This window comes from Halichoerus grypus, chromosome 5 (assembly GCF_964656455.1).
Source record: "Halichoerus grypus chromosome 5, mHalGry1.hap1.1, whole genome shotgun sequence".
NCBI lineage: Eukaryota > Metazoa > Chordata > Mammalia > Carnivora > Phocidae > Halichoerus > Halichoerus grypus.
The window spans coordinates 177052933-177069834 of record NC_135716.1 but is presented as its reverse complement, the minus strand read 5'-3'; the positions used below and the strand labels follow the sequence as shown (position 1 = coordinate 177069834).

The following is a 16902-nucleotide window of genomic DNA, read 5'->3' as shown; positions in this document are numbered from 1 at the left end:
GTTTTTATGGTTCCAAATAAAAGTCTAGCATCCAAGGCACAGTGGGACTAATTGGAAATCAGATGACTGCTTACTTCCAGTCTTGGTTTCACCTGATTTCTGCCGGGGGGAGGGGGGGCGCTTGCGTTAATTGCTTAACCCCCAACCCAGAGCTTCAGTTTCTTCCTCTCTAAAGTCGAATTCCTAATTCTTACTCCAAAGAGATGATAATGCAGCCTAAGCACTTTGCACACAGTAGGCTTCCTACTTAGTAGATGCTGATAAATCTCAAGGGTGGGCACCATTAGTGTCTGCAGTGAGCTCTGAGCTACTCTCCTGAGGTTGACTGAGCTGGAATGGTGGTGTACTATTGTCCTTGGGGTTACATTGGCTGTTTCAAATTGTCCTATTTGCATGGAATGAAGCTTGCTATGGTAACAAGGTCTGGTGGCTGGAATCCAGGGCCCCAGTGAAAAATGCAAAGCCTGTGCTCTGGGAGAAAGAGGAGTTGGATAGGTTTATCAACTTTAAGGTTACCTCAGTTCTCCTTTGAAGAGGGAATGGGTAAATTGAGTCAGCAGGGCCTCAACACTCCCACTCCTCCAGTAAGAAGGAGAAAGAGGGAAGCCCCTTTGATGCCTTCCGGTCTTCTTCCCTCCTGGCCTCATCCCTCTTGCCCCCCAATATTTAGCCCAGCCAAGAAGCTTAGGTAGGACCTGGCTAAGGCCAGCCCTCCACCTCGGGTGCACACGCGGGAGTTTGGGACGGTGGGGAGACCAGAGCTCCAGTGGTGGCCCACCCTGGGGCCGGACGGGAGAGCTCCTCCCCGGGGGAGGACCCACAGTGCAGGTTGGGGCGGAGGAGGTGGCGGTGGTGGAGATGGAGTGGGGGGGAGAGTGAGAGGCACTCAGGGCACCAGCTCAGCTCCCCGCTGCACATTGCCTACCCGCATTTTAAGGAAAGCAAAGCTCCAGTCCCGAGATCGCGCCAGCTGCCCCCTCCCCTGGAGCTCCGTCCCCGTTGCTCCCCTCCCCGGCCTCTTTCCCGAGCACCCCTCTCTCCCGAGCACCCACCCCCTTCCCAACCCCGGCCCGGCGCGGGGCGCCTGCTAGCCAGGGCGGGGGCTGCCCCACCGCTCCCGGGAGGGGACCGAGGGCCGGCCTTGGAGCAGGCGCCCCCTACCCCTCGCCAGGGGCGCCACCTCGGCCCACTCGCGGCCGCCGCCCGCCGCCCCCGCCCCCCGGGGGGATGTGTCCCCGAAGTGGGGGGCGCGGGAGGCCGAGGGTGCGCCCGGGGCCCCGGCCCGGGCCCCCTCCCGAGCGCGCGGCGAATGGTAGGCTCCAGTGAAAGAGTGCCGGGCGGCGCGCGGTGTCCTTCCCCGAGCCGCGCTCGGCGCCGGGGTCTCGGCGATCGCTGCTCCGCCTCCTCCTTCTCCTCCTCTTTCTCCTCCTCCTCCCCCCGCCGCCTCGCTACCGCCGCGGCTCCGGCTGGAGGCGCCGCTGTCATTCCTGCGCCGGAGGAGCCGGCGCTGCCGGTGCCTGGGGGTCGGGGCGCGGGGGAGCCGGGCCGCGGGGGACCCAACAGGTAGAGCCGGGGGTGCCCGGCCTCGCGCCCCCACCCCCCCCCCACCCCGCGCATCATGCAGCTCTTTGTCACCTCTCTCGCCCCCAGGCCAAAATCCTGAGCATGATGGAAGACAATAAGCAGCTCGCGCTCCGCATCGATGGGGCGGTCCAGTCGGCCAGCCAGGAGGTGACCAACCTGCGAGCCGAACTCACGGCCACCAACCGGAGACTGGCGGAACTGAGCGGCGGCGGCGGCCCGGGCCCGGGCCCGGGAGCAGCGGCCAGCGCCTCGGCGGCGGCGGACTCGGCGGCGGCGAACATGGAGAACCACCAGCACGGCGCGCAAGGTAGGGATCGCCCGGCGCCCAGGGCGGGGGGGGGGGGGGGGGGGGGGCGAGCGAGCAGGACCCGGGCCGGAGGTGGCCGGGGCCTCGGTGCCCCCACGACCGGGGCGAGCTCGCCTCGCCTTGTGGCTGGTAACCCTGTCCTCCCGGCGGTGGCCACCGCTGCTCCCCGGCCGGGAGTTGCAGGCTGCTGTCATTAAGGAAAACCCCGGCGCAGTGTGCACGGGTTCACGCCGTCACACCGGCCCCGGCCAGCGGGAGCAAGGCGCAGCCGGCGGCGCCCCTCCCGCAGCAGAAAGTGCCCTTTAGGTGGCACACAGCCCCCAGCTCCGTGGGCAAACTTTTCGTGCCCGGGCCTTTGCCCCCACCCCGGGTGGGGGTGAATGCCACAGCTCCCCCCCAGTTCCGGAGGCTCCTTCCCTCCGAGAGACTCTCCCCGAGAGCGAGCTCCGGGCTCTGCTGCCTTGGTTGGGGTAGAGGATTGGACTGGCTTGCACTTTTCTCCACGGATGCCAAATCCCTTGTCTCAATTGCATCTGGACTTTATTTTCTCCCCATCTGAGATCGCGCAGACAGCGGAATATATCGATGCAACAGTAGATGCTCTGCTCAGCAGGGAGTTTAAATTTCCAGCAAATACAAACACCGAGAGCACTTTCCAGGGGGAAATCTTAGACCTCAAAGGCTGAGTGATGATGGGCTTCTGGCGAAATGAAGGTTTAGATGGTGGGTTGCAGGGAGCTGCTGCTGGAAGGGACTCTTTGCATTTTAGAGGAGGAGGGGGAAAAAAGACAGCTGGACCTTGTTGACATTGACAGTGATGAACCCTGAAATCCCGGGGAGGGTTAAAGGTGGAGGAAGCATCCAAAAATGTCCTGTTGGGTTTCTGTGACTTGAAAAGTAAAAGGGTAGACTGGCTTTTCAATGTTTTTTTTGTTTTTTTTTTTTTTTTTTGCCTAATTGCTCTTTAAGAAATGGTATCACTGATTATTAATATCATTTGATTAATAAACTAAACTGCTGAAATCCAGAATCTGACAGAGAAAAATGATCCAGTCTAGGAGGGCCACTTGTATAAATATGTCACTTGATGAAGTATGAGGTACCCATAGCTCAGTGGCTCAGAGGAATTTTCTGGTTTTGTTGTTGTTCCGAGAGCTTCTCCTAAGTGTTGCGAGAGAGTGTCTGTGTTCATATTAATGCCTTCTCTCCATCAGTTTCTGTTTGCTCCTTACCTTCCTGGGGAAGGTGTGCTTTTCCTGGTGCGAGATGTTAAGCCTGTACTTAGTTTTATGCCGAATTCCAAGTCATGTTAACTTGGTACTTCGGGGAGTCAGTCAGAAGTCCTAGGAATTAGGGCGGGAATTTGGGACTGAAGTAGCCATGACGTAATGGTGGGAAGGTGTTGTAAAGCTGTTATTTGCTGCAGTTTTCAAGGTGGGTATCTGCTTATTCTGTCATTTATCCCTTGCGCTGTCACTGTGTGGAAAGATGCTCTCCGCTGGCATCTGGAGGGAGAAAAAAAAGGAAGCTAGACTGCATGGTAATGCTTTCTTCTTTATAGGCAGAGGCTCTTCCAACATTAAAGAAATAGCTAAGAACTGGCATTCTGCTAAGAATCAAAAGCCATGGTAAGGAGGACTGAACAATGCTGGTTTATTTCCCACCGTCTGCCCCTTTTTCTCAGCCAAGGAAAAGTTAAGTGGCTTTCATTTGAGTCCTGGGTCCAGTTGCAGACTGAGCATGCTAAGGAGGTCAGTACGGCGGTGATCCATGCACCCAACTTGGAAATTGAGATGCTTAGCTGATGGTTAAATTGTTGTAGTGGAGGAACAGGGGGCGGTTTCCTTCTTCTCTTTTCCTACAAAAATGCCCTAGGCTGTGGAAATGACTTTTGGATCTCTTGATATCCTTCAGAACACCCAAAACCAGCACGTACCCTCATGCTCCTAGGAGTATGCCTGCCCATGTCAGTAAGCCGTCTGTGGGGGGCTGGATGAAGGATGGTCTTGATTTTATCCGTGTATCCTTGATATTTTTTGACACCTTTACCAGGGGGAATTTAGTGATTTTATAATCAGAGAATAAAATGTTAAAGGTTTTAACTCAACGTAATTGTTGGCCACATATTCCTCTAAATTGATGTGAATTTAAACGAAAGTTATGGTTGAAAAGAGAACAAGCTCCCCCATATAATCCGGTAGGGTATCATTTACTTTAGCTCTGCAGGAGTACCCCAATCCAGTACTTTTTACATTAGTTAGCCTCTGTGAGTTTTTTCGGTTTTATTTTCTTGTTTTGGTTTGCTCTCATGACCTATGGCAGCATTCTGCTAGAACAGAAACCCGCTATAGACGTGTTCTGGTGGTTTCTTCGGCTGGTGCTTTCGTATTCCTAAAGGAAAGCGTGGGGTTCTCTCAAGTTAATTCTAAAGTGTTGTCGATTGGTTTCCTCATGCTTCTTCGTAATGCACCTCAAGCTCGGCTCCTGGGGGTACCTGACTATTCTTCTGAATTTGTCTTCTGTTTTAATTTTGTCTGTGTTGGGAAGATTTAATGGGCCCAAGCCCTAGAAGCATTTGGTGCTATTGAGTTGTCCTTTTTCAAATCAAAGTTTTGAATGAAATGAGTATCTTTCAAAATGTATTTGTAGAAGTCATATTTTACTAAAGGGCATTATGCACATGTTAAATGAGTGCTAATGCACTTTTAATAACATTAGCACAAGTGGTTACGGGGAAGAGTCACCTCTTGCTCTCCCTGCCAAGAAATTGTTAGATCTGTTTTCAAATTTTGGGTTAAAATTTTTTTTACTGAATTACACAAGCTCATCAATTCACCACGGGAGTTTTGTTCCAGCGATGGCACCTGACACTAGGTAAGTCGAGGAAGAACACTTGGGGTTTTCCTAGAGAGTTAATCCAGTGTGTCATTTAAACAAAATATTAACTTGGTTGGTACCCTGTGTGAGCTGGCTTGGTTGCTATGTAACAGAGTCTAGAAAGTGAACTGCTGAAAATCTGGGCTTTCGACACTTTGCAGGATCTTCTTTCGGAATCTGTGTTGAAAGAACACTTGGCAGCCAGCCCATCTCCTCTCTCCCTGCTTCGAGTGAGTTGGATAATCCCTAATGAGGATGCTGGCATCCAGTGTAGAGGGTATCCAGGCAGGGCGGCACATTTCACAGCTCCGGAGCTGCGTCTTGGGTTGGGGGGGGGTCAGAACTGCCTTTGACAGGTGGACAGAAGGAGCCTCGGAAAGAACAGAGCCAAGCATTTGTTCCAATTTGTCTTGTTGTTGGTAGCCAGAGAACGGATTTGTTTAAAGTAACATTTCTAAGCTGTTTTCCTCGGCGTAACATCTCTGGAAAATGTGTTTAAAATGCTTGCTGTTGTTTGAGGGGAAAATATAGCAGTTTGTTTCTCTGAAAATGATTTATCTGATGAATGACTAATATTAGATTCAATTGGTTGCTTTGCTATGCATAGGATAAAACAATTAAGCTCCGTTGTACCCGATTCCAATAGGTGTTAACTCTATATACCATAAAATACTTGTGCCTCGTAGGATGTATGCCAACTGCTATTAGTTTGTTGGTTGTTTTTTTTTTTTTAATGAAGTAATTGTATTTATATGCCTATGCAAGTGGGAGTGCTGATAGCATCTTTTTTGGGTGTTGAGGACTCGGAGCCTACTGCATTTGTTAGGACTGGGATGGAGAAAAGGGTCATTCTCCTACACCTTGGTCAATTTCCATAAATAGATGCAAGCTTTATTTTTTTCTCCCTAGGCGCTAACATAGGCTGTTACTTCAGGTCTGACTGTTCTTATCTAGCATCACTACAACAGTGGAAATTCTGCGGTGAAGTATGAATTACCTCTGGACTGAATTGAATGTGTGAGCAGTCTGCAAAACACTAGACACTGTGGCTTTGCAAAATAAGTTCTGTCTTTTGGCATCCCCTTCCCAGTTCATTCTACCTACGCTGTTATTTTCTCAAGTCGACTTTTATCTTTTTTTTTTGGAGAAAGAATTTTCAAATGGCAGAGAAGATGGAACAAAATGGGGTGGAATCTCAGAAGTCCCCTTCTGTTAGCCCCTTCTGTTAGCTTGCCCCCAACTTATGGACCTCGAGTCACATCCGTCTTGGTTTTCCAGCTATATCAATGGGCTGAAAGAGACATGTGTCTTTTCCTAATCTGGTAGGCTGTCATGAGATGGGACTTCAAAGTTCTTCCCGAAAATCACCGTGCGTGGTTGCAAAGAGATTACTTACAGATCAGTACAGCATGGTTGAAATTAGTTATTGATTGGCTGTTATTTACTGTCTTCCCGTGGTCTTTGGAAAATGCCTTCGGAGGACCCCTGAAGTCAAGTTTCTGGCTCTGATTAATTTCATGCTTCCAATATTTCATGATTTATGGAGGCTTTTCAGAACTCCTTTGATACTAACCAGAAGTCTAAGCCAATCTGATGTTTATAGTAGGAGCACTGTCCCATATCCTCCCAGGGCAAGGCAAGGCAAGGCATGTTCTCTCCATTCCTTTACCCCCCAGCTCCCCAAGACTGCTGGCACTTTTGAGGAATCCTGTAGGTCATAATGTGTGACTTGCCGGCTGCCACTGAGCTTGTGGCAGATGGGCCTGGCGGGTGGGGTGTGCTGGTTGGAATGTTGCCTGCTCACTGTGCAAATCATATGGGGCCCAGAAGGTCATGCTTAGGGTCCTGGCCATGTTCGTTGCCTATCTTGTCTATATTTATTCCTGAGTTATATAGATAAGTGAAATCAACATCAATTCCCCAGTTCTTTTCAGACCTTTTCCTGGACTGGTTTGTGTGAGCTTTAGCGCTTGGCTTCTTACTCCCTGCCCTCCGTCAGGCAAGAACACAACTCATTCTACCCGCTGAGGCCAGTGATATTGTACATGAAAATCAGTCTGTACCGTTTGGGCTGGATATCAGGGTCAGTAACACCTGGGATGACAGGGGGTGCCACCAAAAGCCCTCATCACCGTGTCTCCATCATCTGAGATGCAGGCAGAGCAGGTTTAGGCAGGCTCACTTAGCAAAGGACAGCTTCCCTGAAGCCAACAGAGTGACCATCTGACATCTCAGAGCAGGTAAGAATCCTGCTGGCCCATGTCACCAGCCCCATCTCTACTGTGAAGAAGGTGGAGGAAGGCCAGGCAAAGGGATCCCCATGTGGTTGGATGAGACCAGAACATTCTTGCTTGTTTGATGCAACCTCAGATCTAAGTGGTGGAGTCCAGGTCATGCTCTGTGGGCATTCCTGCTTCACCCCTGGAGTCCTAAGCTGCTAGAAACATGAAAGAAGCTAAACGGAGTTTTAATGAGTTTGGCAAGAACAACTATTTGGGCAGGTGGCTTCTGTGTGGTGGGAAATCATTGGTTCTCAATTTGTTTTGGTGTCTTTGTTAACTTGGCCTTGGCAGACCTATGGGTCAGACTTCTGAAAAACTCCCGTCCCCTTCTCCCTCTGATGAATTGAGACCCTAGCATGAGAGCTCAGATGGGGCTGGTTAATAGGCCGTTCTGCAGGCAGAGCACCCCCAGGACCTCTGTGCTCTCCTGTGATGTGCAGGAGGATGGAGGAGAGTGGGAGAAGGAGTCGCCTCGCCCAGCCCCCACCCCCACCCTCTTCCATCAGAGCAAGCACTGGATTACCTCCATGGGGTGTCCAAGCCTTCTATTACCAGTACTGTCTCAGCCCCGCAGATGGTTTGAAGTAATGTGAATCATTAAGACCAAAGTACCCTCTCAAGGAAGGTGGGTCCAGAGCTAATATTTTACACTCACCTTTGGTGCTGCGTAATGGTTCTCGGAACTCACCTCTTGAGTATATCACAAAACACTAGGCATTCTGGAACCATCCTGACACCATGTCATTTTCACCTGGTGGATAGTTCAATATAGGACTAAATGAGAACTAGTTTCAGTGCTTTTGTCAAACTTTTCAATAAATAAATATCAGATATTGTCCCAAGTGCTTAACATGCATAGTTGAGTCCTGTGCCCAATGAGTTGGCAACTCTTAGGCCCATTTTTCAAAAGAGGAAGCTGGGACTGGGAGAGTTTAAGTCACATGATATAGTAATAACTCTGATGGTGCTGAGGACAGCAAGCTTTGACGTAGTCTCCACTCGGAGCCAGGTATACTGTTCTAAGTACTTTCCTATATTCATGCACTGAATTGATGCATTCTTTCCTCATAATGACTTACGAGGCAGGTACCATTCTTGTACCCATATCACATCTAAGAAGACTAAGGTAGAGCAATGATATGTCACTCCCAAAAGGGCATTCTGCTGTTAGTTGACCAAGCTCTGGCTCCAAAGTCCATGCTCTCACTCCTTCCCCTTTGATGTCGGAGGTCACTCGGTTGGTGGTGACAGAGCCAAGAATTCAAACCCACCAGGTCCCTCTGCTGCTTAAACCTGTGTTGTCTCCTAAGTCAGAAACATCCTTTGATTTGATATGTTGAGAAGGTTGAGGGAGCTGTAGGCTTGTCTCTATTCTTGAGTATTACTTCCCTAGGCTGCTGGTGGTTTCTGAGTCCTTGACTGAGTGTGAGGGGAGCAGTGATACCCCTCACTTGGGTGTGAAGTTAGCTGACAAGGAGGGAACTGGATCCTGCTTGCGAGATCCGCAACCCGGGGGTCACTGGTCACCAGTGAAAAGAACCATCTCATCCTGGGCTCGGAGCCTCCAGCTTCTGGACTTTGTGTGTTTTCTCTCTCTTTGGGAGCATGAGCCCCAGTGAAGCTGGAGTCTTGTGGTCTCCTTCTTGTCCAGCCACCTGTGTCCTTCCCTTTCCCAGCTTCCCTCCGTGTGGTCTCAGGAGCCTCCAGTTGCCCAAGACCATGCCCAGCAAAGGACCTATTAATATTTTACAGATTCTTTTATACTAGAGTTTCTCAGCCTCAGCAGCGTTGGCATTTAGGGCAAGAGGATTCTTCGTTGGGGAGGGAAGCTGTTGTGTGCACTGTAGGATGTTTAGCAGCATCCTTGTCCTCTGCCCACTAGATGCCAGTAGAACCCTCCACACCCCAGTTGTGGCGACCACAAAGATCTGCAGAAGTTGTCACATGTCCACGGGGGACCAAAGTGGTCCCCGGCTGAGAACTGCTTTTTATGCCAGGCACTCTAGTTGTGAGTCTAGAAGGATAGCTTCGTGAGAGCAGAGTGTCATCTATTTTCAGCTCCACTTATAGCACCTAAAACATTGCCTGGCACGTAGCAAGAGCTCAACAAATAGTTGTTGAATGAACGAGGGGATCCATGATTGATTGCTAATTCCAGTGTGTGAAATTTGGTCTGCTTGTCATATTACATGTGGTATCAAGAGGAGCACTGATTTAATAATCGAGGACTTTCATTTCACGTTTACTTGCCATTTCTGAGATGAGACAGTTGAGGCACAGAAGGGTTATGTGACTTGCCCAGGGTCATGGAACTCTAGCAAGTGGCAGAGCCAGGATCCAGACACAAGTGAATGTGACTCCAGGGACTGCCCGCTGGCTCAACCAGCAAGCGGTACAGCTCTGCATAGTTTCTGCCACTCCTGCCCAAGAAATCATTTTTGTTCTAAAGCTGGTACTATGACAATTGTAATTAGGATCTGCGTGTCAGACACGAAGTCATCCATCGTAAACCCTCAGAGCTTCACTGTACGAAATATGCTTTGTCACTGCCAGAGAAGCTGTCGCCAGAAAGGATTGGTGTCTGGCCAGAGGTAAGAGGGCAGACTAGTGGCTGAGCCATGTTCAAATGTGAGAATCCCCCTTCGTTTTACCCAGCTGCTGGCCTTTGGCTCGACAGCATCCCAGAGAAGGCTTGAACTTCTTTCCTTTCTGGGAAAGGGGATGGACCCCACTGAGCAGGGGTTTGACTCATTCTTAGAAAAAGGGATGCTCCAGGATCAGAACTGGGGAGTTGGAGGTCCTTTTGAGATCGCCCGAGAGTCCTAGTGATAGCAACACCTAGGGTGCATTGAGCCCTTTTCGGCTTTCCCAGACACTGTGCATGTGCTTGATGGCTTTCCTATCTTACTTCCGTATCTCAGTGCATTAGGGAATGTGATCACCTCCATTCTACGGATGAAGAAATTGAGGCTTAGAGAGACTAGGTTGCTTTTCCAAGCTCTGGAAAGTGGTCATCTGCTGAACAGAAGAACAGGGCATTGGAACCCAGGCTCAGCTGACCCTCGAGGCTGCCTGCTTCACTGTGGCAAGAATATCGAGATGCCGCGGCTAGGAGCATAGCGATGCGCCAGTAGGACGGTTTTCCCGTTTTGCTTACACTCTTACCCCACCCCCACCCCTTCTTTCTTCTCTCCTTCCTTTCTTCTTCCTCTCTTCTCTCTGTGTCCATCAGTCTGACAGATTGGGCACATAGGTTCAGGGACCGCAGATTTAATAAGATACAGACTAAGTTATCTTGGAGCTCATGGTCTAGGTGTGACTGACATGGACACATAATTACATTTTCTAATAAAAGGTCTACACAGATGTAATGGCAAAATAGATAAAGTGACAAATACAGAAGCCTTCACAGATGTGCATGACGGCGGTGATGTGTGATAAAGCCATGCTGCGAAAATACATTAATTTTGCTACTAAAGGTTAAACTGACCATGAGAGATTATTAAAAAGTACGACTTTTTGGGATAGATTGGGATTGGGCACTGCGGGGAATAAGCTGCTGTCTGGGACCTGCTCCTGCAAAGCCATTCCTTACAGAGAAGGAAGATGTGGATGATGCAGGGCTTGGGTCTTGAATAGTAGCTTTCTTTTTCTCCAAAGAGAACAAGAAAATATATGAATTTCAGTGCAGGTGTAGCCCTTTGTCTTTTATAAGAAGCTCACTCTTCGTATTATTCTCCTGGTCAAGGCTGGGGCTTCTTGCCAGCCACCACAAATGAATTCGCTCATTTTCTTCGATTAACTTGGACTTTTTTTGTTTATTTATTTGTTTAAATTAAAATAAACCATTGAACATGGTGTATTTGCTTTAATTCAGTAAGTACAACTTGGAACACCATGGGATTTATGTCTCCCACCCCCCTCCCCACTACCTCCACCCCCAGTCTTGCCATTTGAAATTCTGTGCTCACCATTTCTTGATGATAGTTAGGTAGGAAATTTGGAAATTTGATAGTGACCCCGGAGAGTACAGTTGCGGTACTCTAGAGCGTGAGAAATGATGGCTGGGGAGAACAGACCTGTGATTATATGTATATTGATTATCTTAATTAATGTGTTCAGCAAGTGCATTGTTTTTCCTATTCCTACAAGATTTACTACATGAAATGAGAAAAAATGGGAATATTTGAAACATCTTCAGTTTTGACAGTTAACACAAAGGCAATGCCTGGCTGCCATTTTGTGACTTGTTGGCCCATTAGCTAGCAGACGTGTTCCAGTTCCTCTCTGTGCAATTCGATGTGGTGCCAGGCAGCCCTGCTGAGGCAAGGAGGCATGTTTAAGTCTTAATGGAAGCCCTGTAGAGAAGGATCATGATTCCAGATTGGCTGTTCTACAGAGCAGGTCATTATCAATGGCCGATAGAGTAGAACCTTGTTAAAAAAGTTGGTTGGTCAACACATGGGTTGGTTCCACCATGGGCTAACTCAGAACTCACCTTCCAGCGCTTTCAGTATATCACCTTGCCTCTAAAGCAAAAGCTTGGTCTAGTACCCACAGGCCACAACGCCAATGCTTGGTCCCACTTTCCAAGATTCCACTGCATTTATCCACTTTTTTTTTACTTTGCACCAAGGAAGGCACCAGGGAAGCACTGAATTATATCACTACCCAGCTCTTCTCAGTATAAAAAGATATTCACAGGCATCGTCTCTATGGATTCTACCAACTGGCCCATATGATTGAATTGAGGTAGACACAACAATCTATTTCTCAAATAAGGAAACTGAGGCACAGTGATTTAAGCTGATTTATTCAAGATTGTTGAGCTGGTCATTGAATTAAATTCTCCCCTCTTTCTCCCATCAGAAGGTCAGGCCTGGCTGCATGGTGGCGGAAGAGGGCTGCCTATAGCTTATGATTGGGTGAGATCTGACCTTGCCTTAGCCACTCCCTCTTGGGCATGGGCCACCCTGTCCTAGAAGGCCTGGATGGTGACACCGTCACCCTAAGCCTATGTTGTCCTGCTCTGAGCCCCCATGTCCACCCATGGTGAAGGGAGAATACAGTTTTACAAATGACCTGTCTTCTCAATGCCTAAGCTTAGAGCTTCTCTTCCAGCCTCCCTATCAAGCAATTAGGGATCTAGAAACCGGGGCAGGGATGTATCAGGGACCTTCCTATCTTTGAATGAACTCTCCTTTGGAGGAAAATTTTTTGCACCCACCTCCACTGACACTTGGGATTTTTGAATATGGGAAGTACATCTGGGTAGAGACCTATGGTTTTAGTGTATGGATATGTATGGATGTGTGGATTCTCCAAGTGTTAGGGGCAGGATTTAGCCATCTCAATAAATCTGCCTAGTTTCTGTCTTCATTGTCCCTTCAGAGAAACTCCATTAAACCTTTGGGGTCTCTTTCATCAGGGTCTGTGGGTTGATGTGCAACCAAAACGTGTTGGTTTAAATTCTCCACCTAACATACCGGTTACGTAGGTGCATGTTCTCCCTTCTGCTGTGGCCATAAGTGCCTGAATAGTACATGGACCTCCTGCTGCTCCAGGTTCTTGCCTAGACCCGAATCATCCACAGACCAAGGGCCAGGAGTGTGGCAGAAAACCCAGGGAAAATCAGAACAGGGTGTTTTGCATCTTAGAGGAACGGAAGGGGGTATCAACCTGAAGGTCTCTGTAGCGCAGCAGTCAGCCAGCTATGGTCACCTGACCCCTGAGCAGCTAATCCAATGCTTGGGGTCTGACCTTGGTTTTAATTTCAGTGTGACGAGGAACATTCTCTATGGGCTTCCCAAACCTCTGACAGCAACATAGCAGTAATAATACATTTGAACTTCATTTGAAGACCTATTTATAATGGACTCTAGAAAAGCAGAAAGTATTTTTAAGGATCAAAATGTTTGGGTGCTTTTGAGTTGTAGATTTGTATTAGCATTAAGCATTTAAGATTCTCCCACTGCCAATAGATATTATAGTTGCTAGTTGCATGCATAAATGGAAACACTTCTTGATTTGGTCTGGAGTTCACTTCGGTACCTGCTCTGTGGCTTGGATGATGGAGCTGGTGTAGGATTGTCCAGCTTCTTCTGCAAAGCGCCCGATAGCAAATATTTTAGGTTTTGGGGGCCATCAGATATCTGTCACAGCTCCTCAGCTCTGCTGTGATAATGGGAAAGCAGCCATAGAAGATCAGTAAAGGAATGGGCGTGGCTATGTTCCAATAAAACTTTACAAAAACAGGCAGCCTTCGAGCTGTTAGTTTGCCAACCCCTGAATTTGTAGTTCAGTTTGTAGTTTGCCTTCTGACCTGTTTACTTCTAGCACCTTCCCAGTGCTCAGCATACAGGAAGAGCTTAATAAATGGTGATTGAATGAGTAAGCTAGTGGATTAGATGTGAACAATAAGACCGCTCAATTAGTGTTAAAGGAACAGAACCAAGAAGTCAGTCGCTAGGGGTGTAATGGTTAATGGACAAGAGAAGGAGACATTGGTTGGCAGCTCTGTGGTTTGAGGGGCAGTCACCTGTGTTTAGACATCATTACTGACCTTGAAGAACAGTGAAGGGACAAAAGTCATTGGTCACAGTGGGATACAGGGTGAGACACTTGGCATCAGAGCCTCAGTTTCCTTATTTGCAAAATGAGGAGGTCACTTCCATCATCAAGGTAATATAGCAGATATATGGGTTCAAGGGAGTGAGACAGACCCGATCCAGATCCTGGCGATATGACTCCTGTGTGGGGGACCTTACGGCTCTCGGTGTCTACATCTAGAATGAGAGTCTGATAATGCCTCCTTTACATGGTGGTTGAGGTGATTTCATGTAGCGTTTCTCAACCTCGGCACCACTGACATCCTGGGCCAGAATATTCTTGGCTACAGGGGGCTGTCTTGTGTATTGTAAAATGTTTAGCAGCATCCCTTGTCTCTACTACTAGATGCTAGTGATACTCCCATAGTGTGACAACCAAAAAAAGTCTTCAGATGTTGCCCAATGTTTTTCCCTGGGGGGGTGGGGCGCGGAATTACTCCCGGGGTGGGTACCATTGGTTTGATGGAGCAACACATAGTGTGTCTGGCACAAAGCTCGGCAGACTCTGGGATTCAGCAGATAGATCTCTTCATTATTAATAACATATTGTATTATTGAACACTGAATTCTCCCACCTTTGAATGAAATTCTCTTTATTTCCCCAGCCGATTTTTGTCTCCCAGAGGCAAGAGTATTTTTGTTCTACACCCCAGGTCTTTTTCCTGATATTTCTGTGTTGCCTAGCGGCCCTGCTCCTGGGAGGAACTAAACTTCCCATGATGTCCTGTTGAGTATGATTTCCAGTTCTTCTCACACACATGTACCTTAGACTTGTATTTGACGTTGCGGTCAGAATCCATAAATAGCTCATTTAAGAAATCATCCAGATGTCTGCAACATGAACGGACAAGGAGGTTTAAGGACTGAAAAGCGTAACTCACAAAGGCTGGCAGGCTGGGGTAGGAGGTTGTACTCAGAGGAAACAGGTCATGTACCCCAAACTAGCACCAACAAAACTATCACTTCCCTTCGGAGCATGCGCATGCTTCTAACATTAGCCAGGGGCCAGTTTTCAATGGTTTAAACCTCAGCCAACATGACTGTTCCATACCATCAGTGTTCTTCTGGATTTAATGATTTTGTTATCTGTATTCCCACTGGAACAGTGGTTCCCGGTTTTTATATATACCCTTCTTAATGATAGAGAGAGCGAGAGATCTTTTGAATGAATGAATTCTAGCCCCTAATATTAGCAGTTGTAATTTTTCTATTTCAAAAAATACATAAATGCATAAGAGTACAATGAATTCCGTAGTGTTAAAGGGATGCTCCTTCTGCATCTGCATGCATTTGGAAATGATGGCGCATGCATGCAAGAGGAAGGATTCATTCTGCCCACAGGCAACACGTTGGAGACCTTTGGACTTTCTCTAAGCTGCTCCCTCTGGTCACCCAGAGTCTCTGTGGCCCACAGGTCAGGAACTGCTGCTACTGGATGCATCTGGACATATGTATTCAGTTCTGTTTAGTGGTCCTCAGTATTGTCATGTGTGGTTAGGTGCTTGAGAAGTGCCTTGGAAAATTAGGGCCACTGTTCCAGAACTTTGAATATTTTGCTGATTTTAAAGGATCCTTCTTTTGTTCCTCAAGTTCAGTTCTGCCTCACTGTGACACAATCAGATTGATCTGTGGTTTGATCCCTTGACTTTAAAAAAAACCCTCCATCCTGTAGGCAGAAATTTCTACAGCAACTTCCTGGCATGAATATCGGAAAGCACCAGTTAAGTCAGAATAGCAGAACTGGCCCTAAACTAGATTTCGGGCAATATGATTTGATTGGCTAACTGCCATTGCTAACTAGCATCATCCTGCCCCGTCTCCAGCTAACTCCTAAAACCCCTCAAGCATGTGATCCATCATATCATTTTCTCATTTGTGCCAGTGCTGGGTAATGGCCTAATCTCTCCAGCAGCATTCAGATTTATTAGAGAAGATGGCATTTACAAAATCATTTCAGTGTTTCACTGCAAACATCCTAAGCTAGTGTGCACTTTCTCATTATAAACCATACTTTTAACAGTGGTTTATAACCTGCGATTAAAATCACCTGGAAGACCCAAGCAAACAGTTTCATTTCTTTTCGTTTGTGTTTGGTTGATTTTTGGCTGGTGGGCCACCTAGGACTTAGGAGCAAACATGAGAGAGCGGCAGGTTTCTGCTCAGAGACCGCCAACCTTGCTAAGGAGGAGAGCTGTCCAGCAGAACATGGTCAACACTGGAGCCTGGATGACCATCTGGCGGGTGTGTTGACAAAGCAACTCCTGCACTGGGTTTAGAAGTTCAGGAAAAAAAAAAAAAAATAAGAGCAACACTGAATGTGATCTGGCTGAGAGGAATCTTCCCTTGACTGTGTTTTCCATTCAGATTGGCCATCAAAGAAAATGTAGATTTTAGCAGCCACAGCAGGCCATCATTTGGGTACAACCCAGAGATATGTTGAGACTCAGTAATTAATAGAAAAGGGCGGCACTGGCTTTCTCTGCAATGACTTGTCTGAATGCACTAAGATGCTGACACGAGTTCAGTGTAGGACAGAAATCTCTTGAGCCTGTCGCCTGGAGGCGTACCCTGTTCTCAACACTTTTTAGCTGTGTGAGGTGGGCAAGTTGCCCTCCAGTCTAGGCCTCAGTTTCCTCCCAGGCATGACACTAAACCTGACATCCGGGTCTATTGTAAGACCACAGGAAGAGGGTGTCAGGTGCTGAGCGTAACGCCTGGTACTTGCTATGCGCCCCCCCTTCCCCCGCGAGTGTCGTAAAGGCCGCAAATGGGTGCCGTAAGGGTCGTAAATGGGTGCCGCCAACGTGCACACCTGTGCAGCCTCCCAGCAGGCGCTGGGGTGGGAGAGTGAGTTCGTTCTTTTTGTTAATTCATCCAGTTGGCATTTATCAAGCACGTTTTCTAATTGACGAGGCACGGGGTGGGCGCTAGGGATACCAGGACAAATAAGGTGCTCGCTTTCTGCTGGAAACCAGAGGAAAGAGCCGCAGAGGAAGGGCACAGCGAGGGACTCCAGAAGACTGATCCTAACCCAGATTTCACAACTGAGAGGCCAAACAGGAACAAAAAGGGGCGTCCCAGCTGCCACAGTGCCTTGTGATGCTGGCTGTGTGACCATAGACACGGGTCCCATCACTCCCACCTCCATCGGCCACAACTCCTAAGACGCATCCCAGACGGTAGCTGAGGAGCTGGGACATTGGGTGGGTCAAAATGAGTGCGTTGGGTAAGACCTCTCTGAAGT

The 16902-nt window shown here is 48.2% G+C and overlaps 1 protein-coding gene across 3 annotated transcripts in view; it reads left to right on the top strand.

The window, feature by feature from the left end:
- The window catches only part of KAZN (kazrin, periplakin interacting protein), a 1038326-nt gene that overhangs the window by 606911 nt on the left and 414513 nt on the right, over nucleotides 1-16902 (top strand). For 2 of the 3 annotated variants that reach the window (XM_078073774.1, XM_078073773.1), the window contains exon 3: nucleotides 1651-1891. In XM_078073774.1, coding sequence (XP_077929900.1) covers nucleotides 1651-1891 — 241 coding nt within the window. Of the gene's footprint in view, nucleotides 1-1542; nucleotides 1564-1650; nucleotides 1892-16902 lie in introns of those variants that run through there. The other variant, XM_078073775.1, reaches the window with a different exon arrangement.